The 23,164-nt window shown below is 38.5% G+C and overlaps 1 protein-coding gene across 1 annotated transcript in view; it reads right to left on the bottom strand.

Annotated features, from left to right (window-relative positions):
• Positions 1–2,055: 2,055 nt before the first annotated feature.
• PDE11A (phosphodiesterase 11A) overlaps positions 2,056–23,164 on the bottom strand; it is a 106,772-nt gene continuing 85,663 nt past the window's right edge. The window contains exons 16-20 of the mRNA XM_053947586.1: positions 21,647–21,724; positions 20,204–20,271; positions 17,207–17,277; positions 16,133–16,216; positions 2,056–2,521 (exon numbers count right to left, since the gene is read on the bottom strand). Coding sequence (XP_053803561.1) covers positions 2,360–2,521; positions 16,133–16,216; positions 17,207–17,277; positions 20,204–20,271; positions 21,647–21,724 — 463 coding nt within the window. The 3' untranslated portion in view covers positions 2,056–2,359. The remainder of the gene's footprint in view (positions 2,522–16,132; positions 16,217–17,206; positions 17,278–20,203; positions 20,272–21,646; positions 21,725–23,164) is intronic.

Raw genomic sequence — 23,164 nt, 5'->3', positions numbered from 1 at the left:
AGAGACTGAATGCTGTTCTGAGATGCACTATTGAGCCCCCCAGTTTCAGTAGGGTTGTTTCGTTTTTCCTGAGAACAATTTGATAAGATCGAGCCGTGTGCTCTCATTTTCTTCCTTGTGATGGAGGAACAGAACCATAACATTAGTCAGCAGTTTCTGAATTTTGACCCACAATGGCAAAGATACCAAAAGACAGGAGAAATAGATGGAGGCAATTACAAACAGTCACTTGATTGATGGTTGACATTGTTAGGGCTTCAGCTGTGTGTCAGGCTGCGGTGCTGCCGAGTCCCCATCCCTGCCAGTGGGTGTTGCCATGGGCAACAGTGCACTGAAGCCAGTAAAAAGGAGAGGAAATGAGGGGAGACTCAACCTTCGGGGAGGCCGTAGGGTATGCATTATAAATTATGTTACACTTAGCAGTATGCAATATCAAAATTCAGGAAAGCTGTGTGTACTTGCCAACAGTACCATAGGTTCCTAGTAGCTGTGTTTCCAATAAAGTACGTGTTGTAGGTTTGTATGGCTTGCTGCTTACTGAACTGCTCTGGCTTTATTCAGAGAAGAAAGAAGTGGTAGAAGAACAGCAGAAACATTTCCATTTGGAGTGTGTACTCACTGGTGTGCACTTTGCATTTCTGCTCCTTCCCTGCTTTCTTCTGCTAGAGTGAAGTGGTTCAGCTGTGCACTAACAGATTGGCTTACAATGCTACTGAATTTCCAGCTATTGTCCTGCACACCATTAGAAGCACAGAACATCTTTGTTTTGTTGTGTTTCTTTTAAAGAAGGGATCAGCAGATTTGTTGTTTCTGTCTGATGTAGTCAGCTTTTCTAAGGTTCTAAGAACTCAGTTTCCTTAGGAAGGAGAAAAGCTCTTTTAGCATCTGGTCAGCTGGGCCAGGTTCTGATTTCTATTAATCTGGTGCCAGTTCAAGGTAATTCCACTGAAGTAAATGGAGTTTGGCACAGGTGTAAAACTAAGCTGAATTCAGCTTTGATTTTTGCTGCCAGAAACCCCTATATTTAGAATCCCGTATTTCATGAAGTACAAAGTCTTTTTTTTTTTTTTTCCTATGAATGGGCACTCATAAACACTGCAATATAACTCTTCTTGTGTCTGGTCATGCAGCAGAGAAAACACCCTCAAATCACACATCACAGGTTTGCTGCATTAATGATCTTGAAACTAGTGGAAGGAGACCAACTTTCAGGTAATACTGGGGTCATCACAGAGAGACATTTGGTTTTGTGACCTATCATATTTGATTAGATTTTTAGGTACACCTTTACCACAGGTGAGCCTTGACTAGTGCTGTGCTACCTGTAGTAATAGCATTTGAAATTGTACTGAAAGAACTGCGAGAGAGTAAGGGATAGTCCAGTGTGATGATATTCTACCTCTCCACCATTTCAAAATACTAATTTCAACTGGAAATTATACTAGAAAGGCTTATCCATGTTCTGCTTTTCAATGTAATATAAACCTGAAGCACAAAGCATCAGATTTCCTTTTTAATTTGTATTCTATTAAAAAAAAAAAATCTTTTCCTTAGGCAACTCTATAATCTAAAACAAAAAAGGAATGTGTAATAAGAGCATTTTTTAAAAGAAAAAAAAAACACTCTAAAATTACCATGCAATATTTTGCCTTTATGCAAACTTCCTCTTGCTGAGAAATTTGCTGCAGTGTTAATATGAATTTCTCAGGGAAGAAGGGATAGCTTGGTGTTTTTAAAGATAATAAAGTTTGTTTTTAAATGTAGCAAAGGTAGGCAATTCTAAAGGCCCTGATCAATCACTAAGAAGCTTTGTTGTAAAAAAATACTTCTTCAGAATACAAAGCAGGCTTTTCAGAACATTCAGGCATAAAAGAGGAGGGAGAGTAAGAGAGGAGCATCACAAAAGCAGGCATAATTGATTCATAACATGTACTGAAGAGATGCAAAACAACAATGTAATTACACACTATTCTGTTTTCTGCAGCTCCTTGCATATGAATTGGCCAGCTTGCATCCCAGTCCTGCTCTGTATTATTAATTTTATTAAGCTGCAAGTTCTTATATTTCAGTCTGTTGTCAGCTTTACAGATTTTTACAGCAGCAGTTGAATTGTAGTGGAGCTGAATGAACACTTCTTCTGTTCAGTGTTCCGTGTCACTCCAGATACCAGCGCAATCCCACTGCAGGCTTCCGTTCAGTCCCACTAAGCCTTCCAGGAAAAGCAAACTGTGCTGCCATCAAGATAATATCCCATCAATTAAGCATGTCTGAGAAAGCCTTTCTTAAAAAATGGTGGGTCTAAGCTTATGAAAACCTTTCAGACAGCTCTTATTGTAAAGTGACACTGATATTTGCAGGCTTAATTTATGTCTTTGAGAGACATGGTGAAGCTAGAGGAAAAGGAGGACAAGGATGCCGCCTGAGAAGGAAGTCTTTTTTGGTGCAGCTCCTCCCATTTACCTCTATTTACTGCCACGGAGTCCAGCATAGGCTTCAGTTTCACATTCAGCTTCACTAGACACTGGAAGAAGATTAGAAAGAGGATGAGAGAAATAATACTGACAGTATATCCACTCCTTTTAAGGACAGTCCATGGCATAACAGGGGGAAAAAAGAGTTTAATCTGCACTATGCCCCTACCCTCCTCACTCCCATCTGCAAATACCTGTGAAGGTAAATTTATTGTCCCCATTGAGTTCTCTTTATCTATCTGACTCATTTTACATACGGTTTTAAGCCACCAAAAGTGTAAAAAAAGGCACACAAGATGGCAGAGATGCTGCTCAGCTACTTTAGCTTTCTTGCAGTCCTTAAAAATAGTCCTTTTGAGGGATCCCCAAGTACCAGCTATGGCATCTATGAGCACGAAGGTCCACTGGCTGGATGACAGGCTGGACAAAGCTGAAATAATCTCCCTAGTGCTAGATTCTTTTTTCCTGTAGATGACCAAACCACAGCAGTACTGTGCTTTCCCAAGCTGGCAGAAAAACAATTAGTGTGTGCTCAAATTAAAGAAATATAAATGAGTTTTCTTTGAGGTTGCACTGAAATCACCTCTTCTCTACATACCCAGTCCAAAGGTCATAGAGTAAGCATCTTTAATCTGGTTTCATCTGGCTTTGAATACACACCCAAATTATGGAATTCCTGCATACCTTTGATACAGGTTTATTTTAGCTTCCCCTTTAGTATCACCTGCTTATGTGCAAAGACCACAAGGGCTTCATTTGGTTTTGTATCTATATTAAAGAGAGACAGAAATTAACCAGCAGCGCTGGATGTCAGGAAAGGGTTAACCACTTGCCTCCCAAGTGGTCATGCAATGTGTCCTCTCGGGACAGAGGAGTGTTCTTTTGCAGCTTTTCTGGTTAGCAAGCAGCGGCTTTTGCTGAGAGCTGGGCAGCATGCTTTCTCCTATAGCATGGAAATTATGTATTTGTCATTGGAAAGAAAGGCTCGGTGCCAGATTAAAAACCAAAAAGGACAAAGAAGACAGCAAAAGTTGCTCTTCTAAAAGTGCAGAAAATTATAAGAAAACAAAAGGACAGGAGAAGCAGGTACCTTTGCAGTTGATCAATTTTTGCTTTAAATAGCAAGGTTAACAGCAACTGCTTTAAATGGTCCCCAGAGCCCAGACAACACTAAAGAACTGGATTTTTTTATAGCTAGCTTGCAAGCCATGGGAGCTTGGCTTGATGTAAGTCTTGGAAGATTTTTTAATTGAGCTATTATATGATAATTAAGGGTTAATGGCCTGATTTTAAGACATTGTGAAAACTTGAAATTTCAGTTGACTTCAGTAGGAAATATGAATGCTCAGCACCTATGAAAAATCACATCATGAGGAAGAAGCTGTAACTTGAATCAAATCTACTTCAAAATTATTTCCTTAGAATATGGCCCAGACTGGGCAGATAACTTTGCAGTCTTGGGCCTGGGGTAAGAGGCAGGTTTCACTGCAGTCTCTGACAGCATTGCTTGCTGCTAGAGACTCTGAGAGTCTCTAGAGCATTGCTTGCTGCTGATGGTCATTCATTTTATAGAATGGATAAGGATTTTTAACATTCCCATCACCATGCCTCACAACTCTGCATTTGTATATCTTTATTTCAGACTGTTGTGTATTCCTTAAACCTGATTTGCCAGAGTCTAAAATAGAGGGGCAGTAATGCATTATAAACAGCTGAAAGTATCTGAAAAGCTCAGTCATTACCATTAGCACCTGCATTACCACTGCCAGCTCAGTGTCTAGAGGTAGCACATGAGCTACTCAGCCCTTGACAGCAACATATCAGATCCTTTCTGTGCACAGCCAGTACCTTCAAAAAGTTTTTGTGAAGTACTTTTCCAATATACACCTTCAATTTAAAAAATGTCAAATAAATAAGTAAAAAGAAATATATATAAGTAAACAGCCCAGTGGTTAAATCACTGTTTAAAAATCAGTATGCTTCAAACCTCTCTAAGCCCAAAGATGTTCTGCACTCACATTCGGTCAGTCCCAGGAAGTACAATATGCAGTACAGGCTGTTCCTATATATATATATATATATATATATATGCATATATATATGTATATGTATATATATGTGTGTAGATATACATATATATATATGTGTGTGTGTATGTATGTATACACATATATACTATATTTCTCTCTCTCTCTCTTCATATATAGTATATATACTATATGCACTATACATATATATACTATACCCAGGGACCTATAGCAGTTACAGGCAGCATAGACAAGATGGAGCTCACTGGGGCTGCGGACTCTGTCTCAGTGTGGCTGTGCAGCTCTTGACTATGTCTGTGTCCTTTCTGTAACCTTGCTTTTTTGCCAAGACTGACCACAAGACTGTGATGTTTTCCAGCCTAGTGCCAGGGAGCAATTGCACAGATCTGGGCATGACCTCCTGCTGTGCCTGTCCCTCCAGGCCTTGGCATCTGCCATGGCTTATGGCAGGAGACAGCCCTGTCACGTACTGTGCCAGGATGACTGCGAGTGCTCGAGGTGCTTACAGCAATTAGCTTTGCATTGACTACAGCAGGGACCAGGAGCCCAAGTAGGCTGGGAATAGATTCAGGAAGCACCCCCACAGTTCTATGGTAATCACTGTTATCCTATAAGCTGTAAACAAATTTTAAATCTGTAAGTAAATGCACATATATTTCTTCGAAATATAGATCTAAGCGGACATTAGAGTCTAATAACCCAGATGCAACAGAGGCTACCAGGTAAACAACAAGAATGGTTAACTACTAACATTAACTTTGATGAAATAGATTATAAGGAGTATTTAGGAAAGAATAAACCATGTCTTTGATATTAATTTTTACCATAGCACCAGCAATTAATTCAATGGAATACGTACAAAATATATAGTGTAATTTTAAGAAACTTAATTTTTTTACACATTAATTTAGATTAGTGATACTTGACAGTGCAGATTTTGCACTTGGTCTATAAAATGTCTTTATTCAGACATTGATTTGATGTTTGAACCACTGCTTCTGTATTTAGTATCCTTTCACTTTGGGACTTTTTCATTCTGATCTAGTCTTTTAATTAAACTGACTACTATAATTCCTATGGAAATTAGCTTTTATTTTTTTTTCCCAGCTACCAAAGCATTTCAGTAGGGCTTCTCTGATAAAAAGTGTACAAATTGGATTTTATTTCTTCTTGAGATGTAATTAAAAACTCATTTGATTACTATATATCTGGCCCTGTTTTAATTATTAAACTCCAGTAATCAATTTGCTTTTATGAAGCTTCTGGGAAATTATCTCAAAAGCAATACATTTCTCTCCCTTCTGGCAGGGTCTGGACCATTTACTGAATTACATTCATTGCACCTGTTCCTGATCCGGATTAAACCACCAATTTATTCCCAAAGCTCTTTAAGTTTATTTGGCTGTAGCCTTGTCAGGGTTTTCCACCTCCTGGCTGCAGTTTTTGCTTTCCGTTTTACTGCATAAGAACCCCTTGATGTACTGCTTCTCCATGCTACTATTTTTGATGCATGCCTCTTACAAACAGCTTTGCTCAAGGTCTGCCTAATTTGGTATCTAGGTTCTTAATGCCTTATTTATTACTTGCCTTCCTAGGAAAAGGCTTGGTCTTCACCAGCTGTCTGACATGGGATACCACCACATAAACTCAGTAGCTGCAGAAATGCAGTTCCTTGTCCCTGCTTGGTGCAGCGGGCAGGCTGGGAGCTGGCAGGCGGCTGGGCTCGGGGAGAGGGAACCCTGCCTGGGGGAGTTCCTGTCTCCTGAGGCCAGGGACCTCACTGCCCACTTGCAGTCCTTCCACTGCAGTGCACGGCCTTCTACACAGCAATAGGTACAGGCTTGGTGACCTTTCCCATTCTAGCCCCTTTACTGTAAAAGCTGTTCTAGTTGCAGAGTGATAGAGGGTGGGGGAGGCACTGCCTGCTCCAGCATTAGGAAAAGCCAGAGAGGTTTGCAGTTGCCTTCTGCATCCATGTATTACCTTAGATGTGTGACTAAGCTGTTTGTCAGAAAGTTACAGTATAGCAGTCTTTTTCTTAGCACCTTCAATTATTTAGATGTCTTTTGGGACTGTGTACTACTCTGCCCACAGCATTCTTTCCCAGGGTATAGCTCCGCTTACATACAAACTCCTCAGCACAAGAAAATGTTCACAGCACTTCAGCACTACATTGTGTGCACCTGGGAGAGGGGCAGGGCTGCCTGAAGGAAGAGCACAAAATGGGGAAGAGCATAAGATACTCAGAGGAAGCTATTTGTGGGAGAAGGTAAGGAGGGTAGAGTGGTTCGGTTTTCCTTTTCTTTCCTTTCTTTCCTTGTGTAAAGAGATGTATATTTGGGTAGATAAAACATAGAGAATGCAGAAACAGTAGCAGTAGAAACAAACCTTTTCAGGGAGAGGGTGATGGAAAGCAGTGGAGGAATTTTTTTGTACCTCTGGGTACCAATGGTACTTCCTAGGTTGAAGTGGAGTGTGGAGGGAAGAAGACTTCATCTGCTACATCACCTTCATCTCTGGGGAAGGATGTTAGTGAAACTGCCTAGGTGCAGCACGTATGTGGTCAGAGGCTAAACTTAGTGCTAAAGCAAATACAAAATTTTGTTGTATTATAAGACTAGTACCAAATCTCTTTAAAGAGGAGCATAATATGTCCTAACTTACAAACACAGTATGACTTTTCTTTTTGCCTCCTCCCTGCCAGAGATTCTCATCCAAATATTGACCAATTCTGACCTTGCTTAACTTACGAGCTTTGACAAGATTACAGCTCATGAAAGTATGGTTGCGGGGCTAATATTTGTAAAGTGAGTTTATGGAATAAGACCATATAAATTCATTTTTATGAGTGAGCACATATAAAAAAGTTATAGGTCTCAGTGTTCACTCTACTTTGGAACCCGGTGGTTTCTAATGAATCACTTTTATTATGTAGGCAGTTTCTTAGTTGGAAGGGAGGATCAGTGACCGAGAAGCCATGGGGATAAATTCAGACTCGGTGTAAGCACATGAAGCATTGTTGAAGTCGAGAGTCATGACCAGTTACAGCAAAGCTGAATTGGACTCCTGAGTTTTGCTGAAGTGGCTTTCACATGAGAATACATAGGCCAAAGGTGAGCCATCTATCTGAAAGTCCTTGAACTTCAGATTAGTTCAGATAAAAGGGAACCTGTGCTGCAGTCATCCACAATTTTGTCTTCATAATACAAATACTTTGTGGAAGTTGTTTAGAAAACCCAAAAGTATTTCTGCATATATGTCCATATACTAAACCCAAAAACACTGCTAGAATTCTAACTTCCATAGTAGAATACAGAAGATAAAGTGATACAGAGAAGATGTAGGGATTAACTTCTATGAACCTTTGACTGTGTGTGTATATGAATTAATTATTTGCCCTACTGATTGAAGACTGTATTTAATTATTATGTTCTTCAAAAAATACAGTAATTGTGAGGGGGTTGAGTTCATGAAAAAAAAAATTATTGCAATCTCCTTGTGGTTGAAGGGGACTTTGTTTATTCCTTTTAGAGCTTAATGAGGAAGGGTCCAGGTCATCACATACATAATGCATTAGTGGATTACTTTTTCATTTCTGTCAGGGAATTTTTTTCTGATGTCTAAAAATGTAATTAGAATAAATGAATATATTACTAATTTCCCTTGTAGAAAACAGGAGTTTCTTTTAGCTTCTCTCTAAAAGTTGTTAGTAGATGGAAGCCAGTTGTGAGTAGAAAGTGATCTAACACATGCACAATTGTTCTGCTCTTCCACAGTGAATTAATGTTAAGCTTCTTTCTGGTGATGGTGCACTGGCAAGAATAATACTGTACTCCTTTGGAAGTAAACTACAGAGGGATGATTATAAATTAAGATTAACCATTGGTAAAAATGTGCTGGGTACTTCAGGGAGGAAAGTATGTACAGAGCTCCTGATAGCAGAATGTGCTCCGACCAATGTCACATATGTTACACTGCCAAAGGGAGAGTGATTCTGAAGGAATGGGACCAACTGAAGTAGCTCGACTGATGTATTTCTACAGTTGCAAAGGATTCATCTGTTGTTCATTACAATTTCATGAAATCAAGGGTTTGCTCAAAAGAGTTATTATTTCATAAACAACTTCTTACTTAGCTCTGCTGTTCATGGTTTTGATTCTACATCTAAACCATGCAAGAGACAGAATATTTCTAACTCCTTTCCTTTCAACATTTTAACCGAGCAGCTGATCAATGTCTTCTGCCTTAGTATTAAATGGATTTTGAAAAATTCTTCAAATCATATCAGTCTCATATGCTGATTTAATTCTTTGAATTTACCCTCAGCTGGGAATTCTGCAGGCAACTGTGATTCTGTTGTGTTAAACACTTACTTGAAGTGTTTCATCCATCATAATTTCTAGTCCTTTTCTGATGCAATGTACTTTGTGCTTTGTCTTTCTTGAAAACTGAATGGCTGTTAAATTATCCATTCATCTTCTTTCAGATTTGCTGTACAATTTGAGTTCTCTCTATTGGCTGTCTCTTCTACCTTATCTGCCAACTTTTCAATCTACTTCCTCAGATCTTTATATATGTTTCCATACACGACTGCCATGTCCTTCACAACACATTGGGCAGATAATTCTAAGTAAAACAGCAGCAGAAATTACAATATTATGAATGATTCAATTTTTCTCACTGATTAGGGCGAAAGCCTTTAGTGAAGCTTAACTTCACTGAAGTTAGTAAGAAATGTTTGTTTTTCTGTCTTTTCCCAAACACTTTTGTTGATGATCTGCCCTTTCAGCTGAGACTCTTTTAGCATAAGATGACTCATAAGTAAGCTGATGTACTCTTGTCTGAAGGAAGAAAAAAAGTACTCCTTTCTGTTGCCTCTTCTAAACATTTTGGACAAACTTGTAAATTTTTAAAACTGTTGATTGTAACAACAATGTTGCATCAATAATCTCATCAAGTTATGAAAATCATAGCAAAACTAATATTCTAATTTTCAAAGGCAAAATGAAACACTTCCTGTCAGGAAGCCAAAAAAGAGGATCTGGATCCTTGCACCTTTTGTAAAAAAGATGTTCACAATAGTCACAGACAAAAAAATCTTTGCTTTGAAACCACCAAAATGACGCTTTTCCGTATTATACTGTGAAATAGTGACGGATTTTGATGGAAATTGCAAATAAAGTAATTCTTTCTTATTTTCCTGGTTTTTCTTTCTTGTATAGCTCTTCTTAACCTTTTCTGTTAGTAAGAAAGTAGTAGACAAAAGCCTCTCAGCTTAAGGGCAATAGGTAAGAAAAATAATTTGGCAATGCTTGTTCCATTACTGAAAGTTTAATACAGGGATATCTGAGTTTTCTGCAAGTTCTACAGAATTCATTCTAGGTGGCCTCATTTATATTCATCATTAGTAGACAAGAAACAAAGCAAAAAATGCTGAACCTACTAAAGTTCCTACTTCAAGGCTACAGAGAGATCCTTCTACTGTGCCAAAAATCTCTTTTCTCTGGGCCGAACCCTTATTCCTAACATAATCCGTAGCTACCAGCTTCCCCCCAGCACTGGCATTTGGCCTGATTAAGTTGCTTCTGAAGCAAATTTCTTACAAACACAGCAGAATATGTTGCACCTGCTCTTCCTTGGATAATATTACCCACTGGATTTCAACAGGAAGGGAGACTAATTTGATCTGCCAACATCTGTTTGATCTGCCTCAGTCCCTGGTATCACAAACTGCATCTCAGACTGATGTGCCTTACTAATCCTTGTCAGCCAGGCACTCTCAGGAAGCATAAATTCTTTATCTCCCACTCTCTGTGTCCAAATCAAATGTCAGAAATAAACCCTGCCAAAAGTGCACATCTTTATGGCATTCTTTAGGATCTATTGAAAGTTACCTTCCTCCTCCTTCAACATGCTACAAAGGAAAAGCTGGCTTCAATGAGAATCACACAGTGCTGATCAAATTGCTTCCATTGAACAGATCTTTCTAAATAGCTTAGTCCTGATTTTTTTTTTTTTTCTTTTTTGGTGTGGTGTTTTTTGGGTTTTTTTGGTTTTCTCCTTTTTTTTAAAACACTTGACAACTTACGAACATGTTTCATAGACTGTCTATATAGGTGTATAGTGAACAGCTAGTGAGTTCTCTGCCCCCTGACTAGTTGCTAACTTAAAATATAAGAGCAGTGCCCTGAGTTTTGTATCAACAATCCCAAATACGGGTGAATGGTGGAAAATCATTTCCAAAATGATCATACAGATAAAGTCTTATTGGTTAAAAATTTTTAGAAGTTTTTCTACTTGTATAGACAGAACAAAAACAACTGAAGGAAGAAGTCATTGTGTTAGCTGCATCCAGTGACTCTTGCCTGGCTAAGGACTAAGCCATGCCATCCAGTCCATTCTGGACAGGCAGGGCTTCTCAGAGGAGTGGTGCAAACCCTGAATTTCTTATACAGTATTTCATCATGCAAAATTGTAATTGAAGGACAGAGGGAAAGGGCTAGAAACAGTAACTGAAGAAGGGCTGCATCAGGATATAGCAGTGCAAGCATGATTGTTGAAGAACACTTTTTTAATGTTCTCTGCAAAGGAGAGGTTAATCTCCTGTCTAATAATTTCAAGTAGAGTATCTACCTTTGGAAAAAAAAACCCCACAGTGTGTGTATGTACTTCTAATTCAAGTGTCAAAGTCAGCTCTTGAACCACAGAAGTTAAAACACAGAAAGCCATGACTGTTAAAGATTTCTGTGTATTTTTTCTGTGCTTTGTAGAGGCTCTACCATTTATGACACCCTGTGCATTTAATCAAAGTTTACATGCAGAATAGATGCTTTTGTAGCTACGTTATCATAGACAACAAATAGATTTCATTACAAGGCCAGACATTATCTTCTGTAGGAAGGCAGGCATATCAGCTCTTGAGTTGCAGACAGAGCAATTATATTTCTTTCTAAGTCCTTCAAACAGTGTGATAAAAAAGGAGTCTGTCCCTCCACATTCCATTCAAAACATTTTGAAGTACTTGCTAGGTTGAATGTTTCTACACTTCCCAGGTTCCCCCTAGAATCCTAGATGGAGTAATGCAAATGAAATTCTGTAGATTCTATTATATGCTTGAAGTTCTCAATACCCAAGAAAATCTTGAATAGCTCTAAAAATAGCAATAAAATGGAGCAGTTCAAGGGAGCACCAAGGTAGAGGTGAGCAGGGCAATTTCAGGCACGCATAAGTTGTAAAAGCCATGAGCTGCTTTATCTTCCACAAAGACATCTCCCTTAAATTTAAATAGCTGCTGTCATTGTCACTGACTACCTGACTATGTATTTATCTGCCCAGAAGCAGAGTGCATGGCCTTTGGCCCTGCTATTCATAGCGTTACTGTCTCTGCCTAACAATGCCCTGAACAGAGCTGGGTTTCTGTTAGCATCTTTTGTTTGATGTGAATCGCTGAAGCTTTGATGTTGTTTGTGAGAAATATAATGATTTAAAAGAATAAGATCTTCACTCTCCCACTCTGTGTGCTCCCCACAGAGAAATCTAATCTGAGTTGGGAAAAAATATGTGACTGATCCTGTCTTAGGTAGACGCAAATTAGAGTCCAGAAGAGAAATCTGTTAGTGTTGAAACTCTTAGCATCTCTTTACTGGAGGGTCAGAGGGGTGATTTGTCTTAATGATCAAAATTCTGTTTCCTGTTACACAAACAGTTATAAATAGGTACAGAATACTTTCTCTGTGTTAACACAGCTGTCAGCAAAGTCATAGTGTTTTATTTTCAGTGGCATGCTTCAAATTTTCTGCTTTAGTTGCACGTACTTCCTCTTTATAGGATATTCTAACAAAACAAAGGATTATTTTATACTGAAGCTACATTAGTAGGTTTGAAATACTCTATAGTTTCAAAAAAGTGTATTTTTCCTTAGAAATTATTATTCTAATAAACTTGTTTCTCATCTCTACTGATAAATGCTTTTCTTACTGTCAGTTTTGAATGAAGAGCAAATGTAATGCAGTAAAGTGTAACTAAAGCCCCTAAAATCTGAAATTCAGTGTAAATGGATTGCTGTTCTGCTACTCAAGGCAAAAGTTCCACTCTTACATAAAAATACTCTGATCTATGATCACTACAGTAACAAAAAAAGTAAATAATAAAATTATAATATCCTAAGTGTAATAAAATGCAATGAACAAAAAATTGAGATGCTTTTATCTTCCCAGACCTTTGATCCACAGTGTGAAGGAAATGGATTTGATTACTAAGATATGAAATTGTAGGTGACTTGATTCCTATGTTGAGCAGCAGATAGGGGAGAGAGCAAGGGAGCAGAGCCGTGGCTTATGATGTGCCAGGAGCAGAGTCAGGCTTACAGAGCAAGCACAAAGGTTTTTGATTTAGACACTTGGATATAGGAAAACTGTGCATAATTACGTTTTTTTTTTAAATATATATAGCTATATCCACCTTCAGTCTTTACAGTAGCTCATGGTGTAGTACATTTTGTGTATCACTGACCTTCTTTCTTCTGGGTGGGATGGGCATTCCAAGGGCCAGTCAAGCAGGACTGCTAATGGAAGTTGCATAGATCTTGCTGATTTGCTAGTCACTTGTAACCCTTCTCACAAAAGGGGCCAAACTCAGGGACAGTCCTAGCCAGGTAAGCAGAGGAATGTGATCCATGTTCCCCAATAAGAGAGACTTCATTACCCTTTACGTGGGAGAACTGCTGCACCTCCAAATGAGTTGTCTTGAGCTATCTTAAGGAAATGCGGAAAGCAGAGCAGATAGAGCCAAATAGCCACAAAGGAGGTTTCAGAGCTGAGGAAACTGATAAGGCTAGAAAAGCCATAACTAAAATGTACTACAAAGTTTATATATTGTTTTAAGTATGAACCAGTCCTCATAGGCACTCTAGTGTAGCCTAGTTCATTAACTTGGACTGCAGAGAGGATGCAGTTTCTTCTGGTACTGTGAGAGGTGCTGGGATGGTATCAGACCACTGCTGGAAGTTTGGGCTCTGAAGTTCCTTCAGTATTGCATACTTCAGTATTGCATCCTCAGCTGCCAGGAATAGCCTGCTCTTGGGAGTTACTTTGAGCAAAGAACTTCAGGGAGCTCTGCTGATCTCACTTTAATGGGAGTTGCCAGCGTTCAGTGGTTGCTGGGATCTGTGCTGTGTGTGTGTGTGAAATAACACAGAGCACAGCATTAGGTCCTGCTCTAGCAACTGTATTGGTAGGGAATGGTGCATTCCCCACAGCATTCCCTTTGGGGATCTGGATGCTATAGAATCCCATGTGGATTCAGGATTTTTAATCACTAGCATGGAAAAAAATAAATAGAAAAGCCTTGATTTTGTTCTCCATGGTTTAATGTTGTAATTTTGGTATGAAAATAAGCGTCAAATATTTGTCGGTTTTTTCAAACGTGGTTTTTCTAAGTACAGTAGTAGTGAGCTATAGTACCGCTAATATTTAACTGATTTATCAGCTGTCACTGCATCTCTTTATATTGCATTTGTAGTGAAATAATCTGTTCTCTCCCCACATGCACTTCCTACAGTGTATTACAATGGCAAGAATTTCAAAGAATGTAAAAATGTGCCGACCCAAAATCTAGGATATGGCCAGAGTTGTAGTGTTCAGCCAGCCCTAAACAATGGATTTACAATGCCTGAATACTCTGCTGATGGGATATGTGTATTGAAGTTTGATTAAGCTGGATATGAAAATTAAAACTTGGCTCCACACTGAAGAGAGAATCTCCTGCAGTGTGATACTATGGCATGAAGTTTTCTGTTTACCCCTAAGGCTGGTGCTGCTATGACTTCCAGGTTTGATGGTGTCTCTTTTTGAAGTTGTTGAGCAGCAGGCTAATGGCTGCACAGCATGATGCAAACACAGTGGAAAGCAGGGAAATCAGATGTGAATATATTCCCCAGAGATCTCCTGCTAAGATGGAGCTAACTAACCAGAGCTTTAGTGCTCAGATGTAGTTTTCTCATGCAGAGGATGAGCTGATTATCAGCTCTTCCTGCTTTACTGTACATTTTTGGATTACAAATGCTATTAGAAATAATGAATTCTGGTATAATATGCATTCTAGTGCAATATGAGCTATTTTATTGAAAGGAACATTATTTTTAAAGAGTGTCTGTCCAAGATCAGTGTCCATCATCTTTCCCCTATATTGTCCAAAATGTTCTTGGTCTTTTAAACAATATAGGTGTATATTCTTCTTCCCTGCTTGCTTTGTCTTAATTGTTTGAAAACAGTAGCTATAGTTTATTTCGTCAGGACAAAGACTGACCTTAGAAAGGGACAGGATCTCTTGGCAAAGCAGCAGCCTGGCTTGTTGCTTACACAAGTGTCTGCTCTCCATGTCACAACAGGAATTGCCATTGCTGCTGGGTACTCATTTAATTATTTCCATGGTGGCAGCCTCATATGCCAAAAGGTATGGAGGGGAGAGGGCACATTGTTCTTCTTACTGGCCTTCTTGTGTCCTTATTGTATGATATTGGTTGTATATCTGGTCTATAAAATGAAAGGAACTGCCAATCCATTTTTACTTGTGTGTAGGGAAGCTACATTCAGGCACAAGCTGGTAATTTTAATGTTAACATGGGAGCTGTTATTGCTGTGTATTATCACTGACCCGTTCATTGCTTTGAGGTCTTAGGCAGTTTAGGGTGCAGTGGGAACAGGGAGAACTTTTTGCAGTTCCCCAAATATGCTGAATGAGAACATCCTCCTGTTTTCTCAGATATCAGTGGCCAGTCAGTCTTTGCTGGCATAAGGCAATCTGTGTGGTTTCAGTCGAATCCTGAAGCTGTTTAATCCAAAAAGGCAGAAGCATGGTTCTGATAGGAAGAAATTCTTTGTGAAATGGTGGTCAAGCATTGGAACAGGTTGCCCAGGGAAGTGGTGGAATCACTGCACCTGGAAATGTTCAAAAAACCTGTTGATGTGCTACTTAGGGATATGGTTTAGTGTGGATCTGGCAGTGCCAGATTAATGGTTGGACTTGATGATCTTAGAGGTCTTTTCCAACCTTAATGATTCTGTGGTTATCTCTAGCCTAATGAAGGAGTACTTGGGCATTTACACACTGTGTGCCAAGCACCCAGGCATTCTGTGCAGAAGCACCATTAAAAGAATAAACTTTGAGTTAAACAGCACAGGTTAAACAACAAATTGTTTCATCACTGGCCCTAAAGGCTTGGCCTATAGTGCCCCTTAGCAGTTTGGGAAGCCTTTAGGGTCAGAAGAAAGTGCAAAGGCTCAGGCTTGAGTTTCCTTTTGCATCACACAGATTTAGACATGTTTGACAGCACCTACTGAGACTGTCCCTCTATCACTCCATACCTCACCATGATGGGAATCAGTTTGTCTCAAACATAATAAAGTAAACAATTGCTCTATCAGCTTTTATAACTTAGAGAGGAATTTACAGACAGATTCAGGGAATCTGAAAATTTCTTCATGGCATTCAGACTTTTGGTAAAGTCAAAGTAAGACAAGAGTTCAAATAGCCTTCAAGGCTGCAAGCTCTTTTCCCCTAGAGAGACAAGAACAATCTCCTCTGGATTCTACAGGAGTAGTAAGTAAAAATTACCTCATACAATGGCATGCAGATGCTATCAATCCACTCAAGCTGCAACCTGGGTAGTTCATGCTTCCTGTTCCGATCAAAAATGGCCTGAATTGAGAAGGAAACAAAACGGTCATGCTTTAATTACACTGGAGTATCTTACAGACACATCATCCAGCACTTTGCAGCTATGGTCAAATTCTTACAACACTTTGTAAACCATAATTAATCTTTGCAGCTGTCTTTCTACTGCTTTTCCTGGTATGAAAAAGAAACTGTTTATTTTCAATTCAGTTTTGAAACTTCTTGTGTTTTGTGTTTATAATTCTGTAGTGTAAAATAAATGCTCCACTGTTGGAGTTGAGGTGGTAAGTAACCTCCTGTAGGAATGTAAAGCTGATATCTTTGAGTAGAGTTTTCTCTTTTCTCACATAGGGTTTTGCAGCTCAGCAAAACAGTGATGGATCTGGCCTGGCTCTCTTTCTGCCAGTTAAATTCTTTAGAATATTTTCTGTTACCCTTCTCCTGTTGCCTCCAGATAATGGTTGCTCAACATTTTGAGTTATTCAACCTGGATAAGGCTTTGTCTTCTAATTGTTCAGTGAAAATCTTTATGAAACTTTACTAGTTCTTGTTTGACATTTTATTCCACTCAATTCTATTTTATCCCTTCAATCACAGTAGTATATTTACATGTATACTTATAGAAATGCATTTCAAATAACACAGATATACAGCTGCAACATAAAGTAAATCTGACAATTTTGTTTTCCATAGGTAGCTGTGAGTTTTTAGTTAAATTCTGTGTATTAAACCCAACACCTGGTGCTTAGAAAATTCACTGAAAGGATAACCTTTGGAATAGATACAGAAAATGTATAAAAGGGCTCAAGGACTGTGAAAGGACAAAAGTGACTGTGTTGACTGGAGAGCTATTTTATATGTGGTTATAAATGCATATCCTTATTGGACAGAGCTTTTATTTATTCTAAGGTTTCTCTTTATGTACAAAATACAGTTCATTTTTCTGAATGAGCCCAATGATATTTTCTTACTCTATTCAAATTAGTAACTATTTCAGAAATGACAAAAACTTACTGAAGGGGTGAGTTTGAGTTCAGATCTTTCTCTGTCTCCTTGTTCAAAGAACTCACTGGTGACCAGCTCAGCTGCCTAAAATAATAATAATGATAACAGATTAGAGTTCTTGTTACACAATTTTTAGGATAATGAGTTTTTGCTCAGACCATGACTTCAGCCTGTGCTTAACTGAAAAGGAATGAATAACCTCACTTACAGGACTGACATCAGGCATGTGTTCATTCGTTTTTTGGACTGGGCATACAGGAGGTATAAACAGCCATAGTGAGGCACAGGGACTTATCCCTTTTTGATAGGGAATTGACCTGGGGAATTACATTGCACTGCCAAGGTAGCACTCAATGCAGTTATAAGCAACTTACTCAAAAACTGAGGCCAAAACAGAAAATGGTAGCTTCTTGTTGGCATCCACTATTACATTTCTAAAAATACTTTGCAATACATGCATGAGCTCTCTGGTTATTTACAGGCTGTTGCCCTATAATAACAACTTTACTTATCAATGAAACTTAATTAACCAATACCCTCTGTTGTTTTAATCTAATATGAATTCATAAAGGGCTTCTCCCCCCACTAGGCTTTATTTTTTTTCCCCGTGACTGTCATCAATATAGGATCTGAATATCTAAGTATGAGCTTAAATTGTGATGATAATCTTGATTTAAAATCAAGAAGTGGTAGGTTGGAAGTTAGAATGCATCTTTCTGACTTTTGTGAATGAAGATGTTCTATTCACTGCAGAGGTTTGTGCTTCTCAGAAGAAGACAAGACTTAAATTTAGTTATGGAAACCAGAGGAATTTTAGGAAGTCAAACAGTAAGCAGTTCTGATATAGTACTGTACTCCTGTCATGTGTGAGGCTTTGAACATAAGCCCATGTGACATTTTGAGATGCAAAAAACTGGAAGCTAATCTATTGAAGAGGCATTCACATACTAAAGCTCCTGTCATGCCAGTGTATTGTTTTTAAGCTAGGAAATTATTTCATAATGCCAAGGCACAAAAGGGTAAACTAAGCAGAGGACCTGTACTTCATAAAATCTCAAAATTTCTTGCTTTAGTAACTGCATAATAGATAGTGTTCACAAATGGTAAGTTTGTTGTAGTTGAAACAGAGAGTACCAAAATAATTTGGAAGTAGGTGATGTTATAAAGTACTTTTAATTCTTAATAAAATTCTGGATCAATATTCCAGATACAGGAATAATTTAAGAATTTATCAGCAATTAAGTGTTTGCTAAGTGTATTTTATAAAAATAATCAAGGCATACTATCATCCCTGTCCCTCAGTGCTATTCTGACCCTGTTCTCCTTATGTCCCTTTTTCTCTTTCTTTATCTGTTTCAATCTTCTCTTCCTGAATTTTTCCATCTTACATGTGGCCTTTATTCCTTTTTTTTTTAATATGTGTGGTTTTTTCCTTGTGGCACAGTTAAGGTTCCTAGCTATTTCCTGTTGTGCCTCTGTGGACTTACTAGCACTTCTGTTCAATCAGGTAATGTTTCAAGAAATCCCAGATGGGATTTTTCAACATAAAATAAACCTGTATAGCTAAGCTGCAGGGGATTTTTCACCTGTCGACCTCAAGAGTGATACGTATAAAAAAACCCAGTTTGCCAGAGACTCCAGCACTAATCAGCAGCATAGCACAAAGATTCACAACTAGGAAAGCAGACCCTACCTGACATTTGGCTGTCAGTGAAAATGCAGACGCTAACTGTGTTAAGGAGGAAAAATGAGGAGGGATTGCACACACTGCAGCAGTGGCCAGGTGGCACTGAAAAATCTTGTTACTCAATTTCCCACTGCAGGATAGCAGCTTTTCTGATTTGCATGTGAGGTGACTATGTTCTGGCCAAGTAGAGCAACAGCCTTAGAAGAACTGTTGTCACAGTCTGCTGATAAAGCAAAAAAGACTCACCTGGCAAAACTGAAAGCTGAGGTGAATCTGTCCCCTGATAAATGATTTTTTTATTCAGTTGATGTGCATGTAACTTCTGTAGATCCTTTTCAGCTTCTAATACTTCCTTGTCCAAGGAATCTGGCTGTTCCTGCATCACCAATTATCTGGCCTAGTTTTCTCTTTTTCACCCAATCTTTGTAACTATTACTTGCTGTTACACCAAACTTCCTATAGGTGTGTACCCAAACCCAGCTGCACTGGTATATTTTCAATTTCCATCTTGATGCTGTCAATTCCTCCAAAACCTGACACAGTCTGTCTTCTACTGGCTTCTACTCACTGAAGGAGAGAGAATGACTAGCATGGATACTGGAAATGTTAAGGATGGATTCTGGGTAGAGAAAGATATCCAGAAGAAGAAAAATCATAGGGCAAAGGACAAGAGTGTTGGAACAGGTTGCTTTCTCATCTTGTACCTGTTTGCCAGTGCTGGATCCATTTCCATGTATATCTCTAAAGAGCCTACTCAGCAGAAGAACCCTGAATTTTTATTTGTTGGTTTCTAGGTACAGGATGTTAAAGAAAGCCCTATACTACATTTGGAGTTTTGCAACATTCTTAAGAAAATGAATTTCTTTTAATTCTTTTATAATATATATTATTATTTTATAATTTATTTTATCATATATACTGAATATTTTATGGTAATGAAAATTTGCAGATAATCTGCAATTTACCAAATTTTGGTATTTTTGATTCAGGGAAGACTCTGCCACTGCCAAGGAAAACTTTGGGTTGAAATAAGTAAACGCAGCTATATGTGGCTAAATGCCTCTTTTGTTTAATCCAGCCATTTTTGAATATGGATTTAAAATGTTAGTAAGAGGAGAGGTTGTAAAGCCAGATGTACGCACCAGCATGTGTACAGGGACGATTATGCAATAAACCATTTTTTGCAGAAACCCCCTGCTATTTTTTATAGCATTAATACCGCTGTAAATTGATTCCAGTTTTGGTCCCTTGTAAGCCAGGGCCCTGGGAATATTGTCCTGCCAGTCCCGCCTCCTCCCAGCCCTGCTATTAATCATGACTTGCCTGTCTTGAAATCTCCCACGGTTTGGTCACAGCTCCAAGGTCACAGGCTGTCATTAGCATTGATCTGAAAAACAGAAATGAACAATACAAGCTGAATCAACCTTTGTTGAATTTCTAAACAACTCTGCTCTGGATGCATAAATAAATAATACGTATATAAAATGTCAGCCCTGGCACCTTCTTTTCCTCCAGAAAAGAATGACATGCTTGAAATCTTAGCCATCAGCGTGGCTTTTATATTACAATTGTGCCTCAGAAACCTAATGTGTTGCAGGTCATAAGATGATGAATTTTGGTATTGTGCCTTGCACATGAGAAAAGAAATGATATTGCAAGGGAGTAACTGCTAATTTTGCAATACTTCTAACACTACTTACATTAATGCCTATAATATATTAGAAAGCATGTGCTTCACATGATATAAGTAAGGGTATTATTACATAATAACACCTGCAACTGGATTAATTTATATGCCTATTTGTAAGTGACTGCTGTAGCAAGAGAGCCTATAATCACAGGAGGCATCCCAGACACTGTTTAAGCAGTTTCTACTGCTCATCTACAATAAAAATTGAAGATTTACTGTGAGCTATACGGTTCCACTGTAGTTTAATATCTAGCTACAACCATGTTTTATATGCATTAGGAGAAGGAAACCGTTCAGCTGTAGAAAGCGTTTATGTACAGTACATGATGCAGATAAAAGTCTAAGAAAGTTTAAATGAAGAACAAGGGCACTGAAAATGAAGCATCAAATATATTGCCTGAATCTAAAATTAGGAATGGGTGAAATGGTATGGAAAATAGAAAATGGCCAATATTTTGTCAAAAGACCAAGAGATAACAGAATTTTAATGAAATCTCAGATAAAATGAGACATAACCAGGCATGCATATGCAAATACACACATTTTATTGTCTACAAAATGTGATCTACTCAAACCACCCACAATGTCCAAGGTTTTCAATAGGATGCAATGCTCAGGGCCTTCCTGAGGGCTGGAAGAGTACTCTGTATATGAAAATTCCCAGGTACAGACTGGAAGAGCAGGGAAGTGCATGGCCAGCAAAAAAAGACAAATGAGAGGAAGGGGGATGAGGGAAACAGACGGGAAAGATCTTTGTGTAGAGAGGCAGAATATTGATACTTTCTGGAAAAAGAGCAGAAGGGCTGAACAGGAACTGGTGAGGCTGGGAGAAAGGGAAGAAAACAGGACTAAATGTGTAGGAGAAATGGAGAAGGTGAAGTCACGTTGATTAATCCCAGCTGTTTCCTAATGTTTAAAAATCATACCATGTATTTCATATCATGAATTGTATTTTTAAAACAAGATACTTTCTCTTGTTATTCTAAGTCTCCAGTCCACAATACATGAAATCCCTTTAACAAATACGGCTACACTTCAAAATAACCAGAAAGCAAGAAAAAACGGTGCTTACCGAAATATTTCTCGGTGGTTTTTTATATTCCAATCATAACCACCTTTACTGACAAGCTCAAAAAACTCGGTCCTCTTCCTGCAAAAAAGCAGATTGTCAGAGAAGGAAATAAGACACTTCCAGGGCAGCGCTGCAGCAGAAACACAGTTCTCTGTGTGATATGGAATCACTGCACCTCATGTATTATTGTTAAGGCCGTTACACTGACAGTCCATTTAAGTGAAACATACTAATTTCCGAACATGTTCTATAAATGTCTGTTATCAATGTCAGAGTTGCCTAGTAAAAGCAATATTGGATTTATGGTCTCCACAAATAAGGAAATGAATGGCTCTGAAATGTTCAGTCTTCCACAAAAGCATGAAATGTTCACCTACAGCAGTGGACAGACAGACAATAGAAACACCCCAGAAATACACACACATTTCTGTTTTCTTGTCCTTGCAAAATGGTTTTTTACTTCTATATCCTGGAGGGTTTTTCAGAGCTGTGCATTTCCTGTTATTTCCAGCACACAGAAAGAAACAGAGATACAAAGGAGCTGCTGCTGTCTTGAGTTCATAGTTCTTAGAGACTAGAAATTAGGTGTCCCTGCTTAGTCCCATGGTTTGTCTTCTCATGTCTTCTTCATGTCCTCAAACAGGGACAAAACATGAGATGGACAGAACATGTTAATGCTTGACTGTTGCCTTTAAGAATCAAAATTCTGACTCATCATAGTCTGTAATCTTTTATCGCACTGAGACTCCAAGCAGCTCTTACTGCTTGCAATGTGACTACAGTATATAAGAGATCCTGCCCAGGATGTAACAGAAGCTGAGGTACAAAAACTTGGAGCAACTTGCCCCCAGTGACACTACATATGAGCATCAAAGCTGGAAAGCAAATAAATACCTATGTCCTGAGTGACAGTGCAGTGCCCCATCTCATATGAGACTGTGCTCTTTGTCAAGAGGAAATGTAGTTAGGTTCCTCAACAGGAGAGAGTTTGCAGCCTTGTATTTTCTACGTTTACTTCAACTAGACTGAAATTTTGTACAGTGATTATTGACAGTGCAGCCTGATGGCAGCCAGTACATATTTGCATACAAGGAGATGCACACTTCCAGAAACACTATATTCCAGAACATTATGTGGGGCATGTTGCATTATTCTGGTCCTTGACTGTCATGGATATATATATGACCAGTCACTCCTACTATAGGGCCTTTCTATAATGGATTTCATTCAGCAGCTAGAAGAGGGCTATAAATGACTGCATGATGATATCTAATCCCTTATACTTTGGGAAATAAAAGATTTCATTTTGAAGTATTGGATATTCTGAGCAATTCATATGTTCCTGAACAAAAACCAGGCAAGAATGTTTAAAGCTGAAAGCACAAGAAACCTAAAATATTCAGATTTAAAATGTAGAGATCATAAACAGTAACCGAAAATGTGAGTCTCAAAGCCTTATGTTAGGCTAAAACCTTTAAGGATTCTCTTTGAAATCCATTTAAATGGATACAGAAGTAG

The sequence above is a fragment of the Vidua chalybeata genome, chromosome 7, assembly GCF_026979565.1.
Source record: "Vidua chalybeata isolate OUT-0048 chromosome 7, bVidCha1 merged haplotype, whole genome shotgun sequence".
Taxonomy (NCBI): domain Eukaryota; kingdom Metazoa; phylum Chordata; class Aves; order Passeriformes; family Viduidae; genus Vidua; species Vidua chalybeata.
This window is presented reverse-complemented; position numbering and strand designations above follow the sequence as displayed.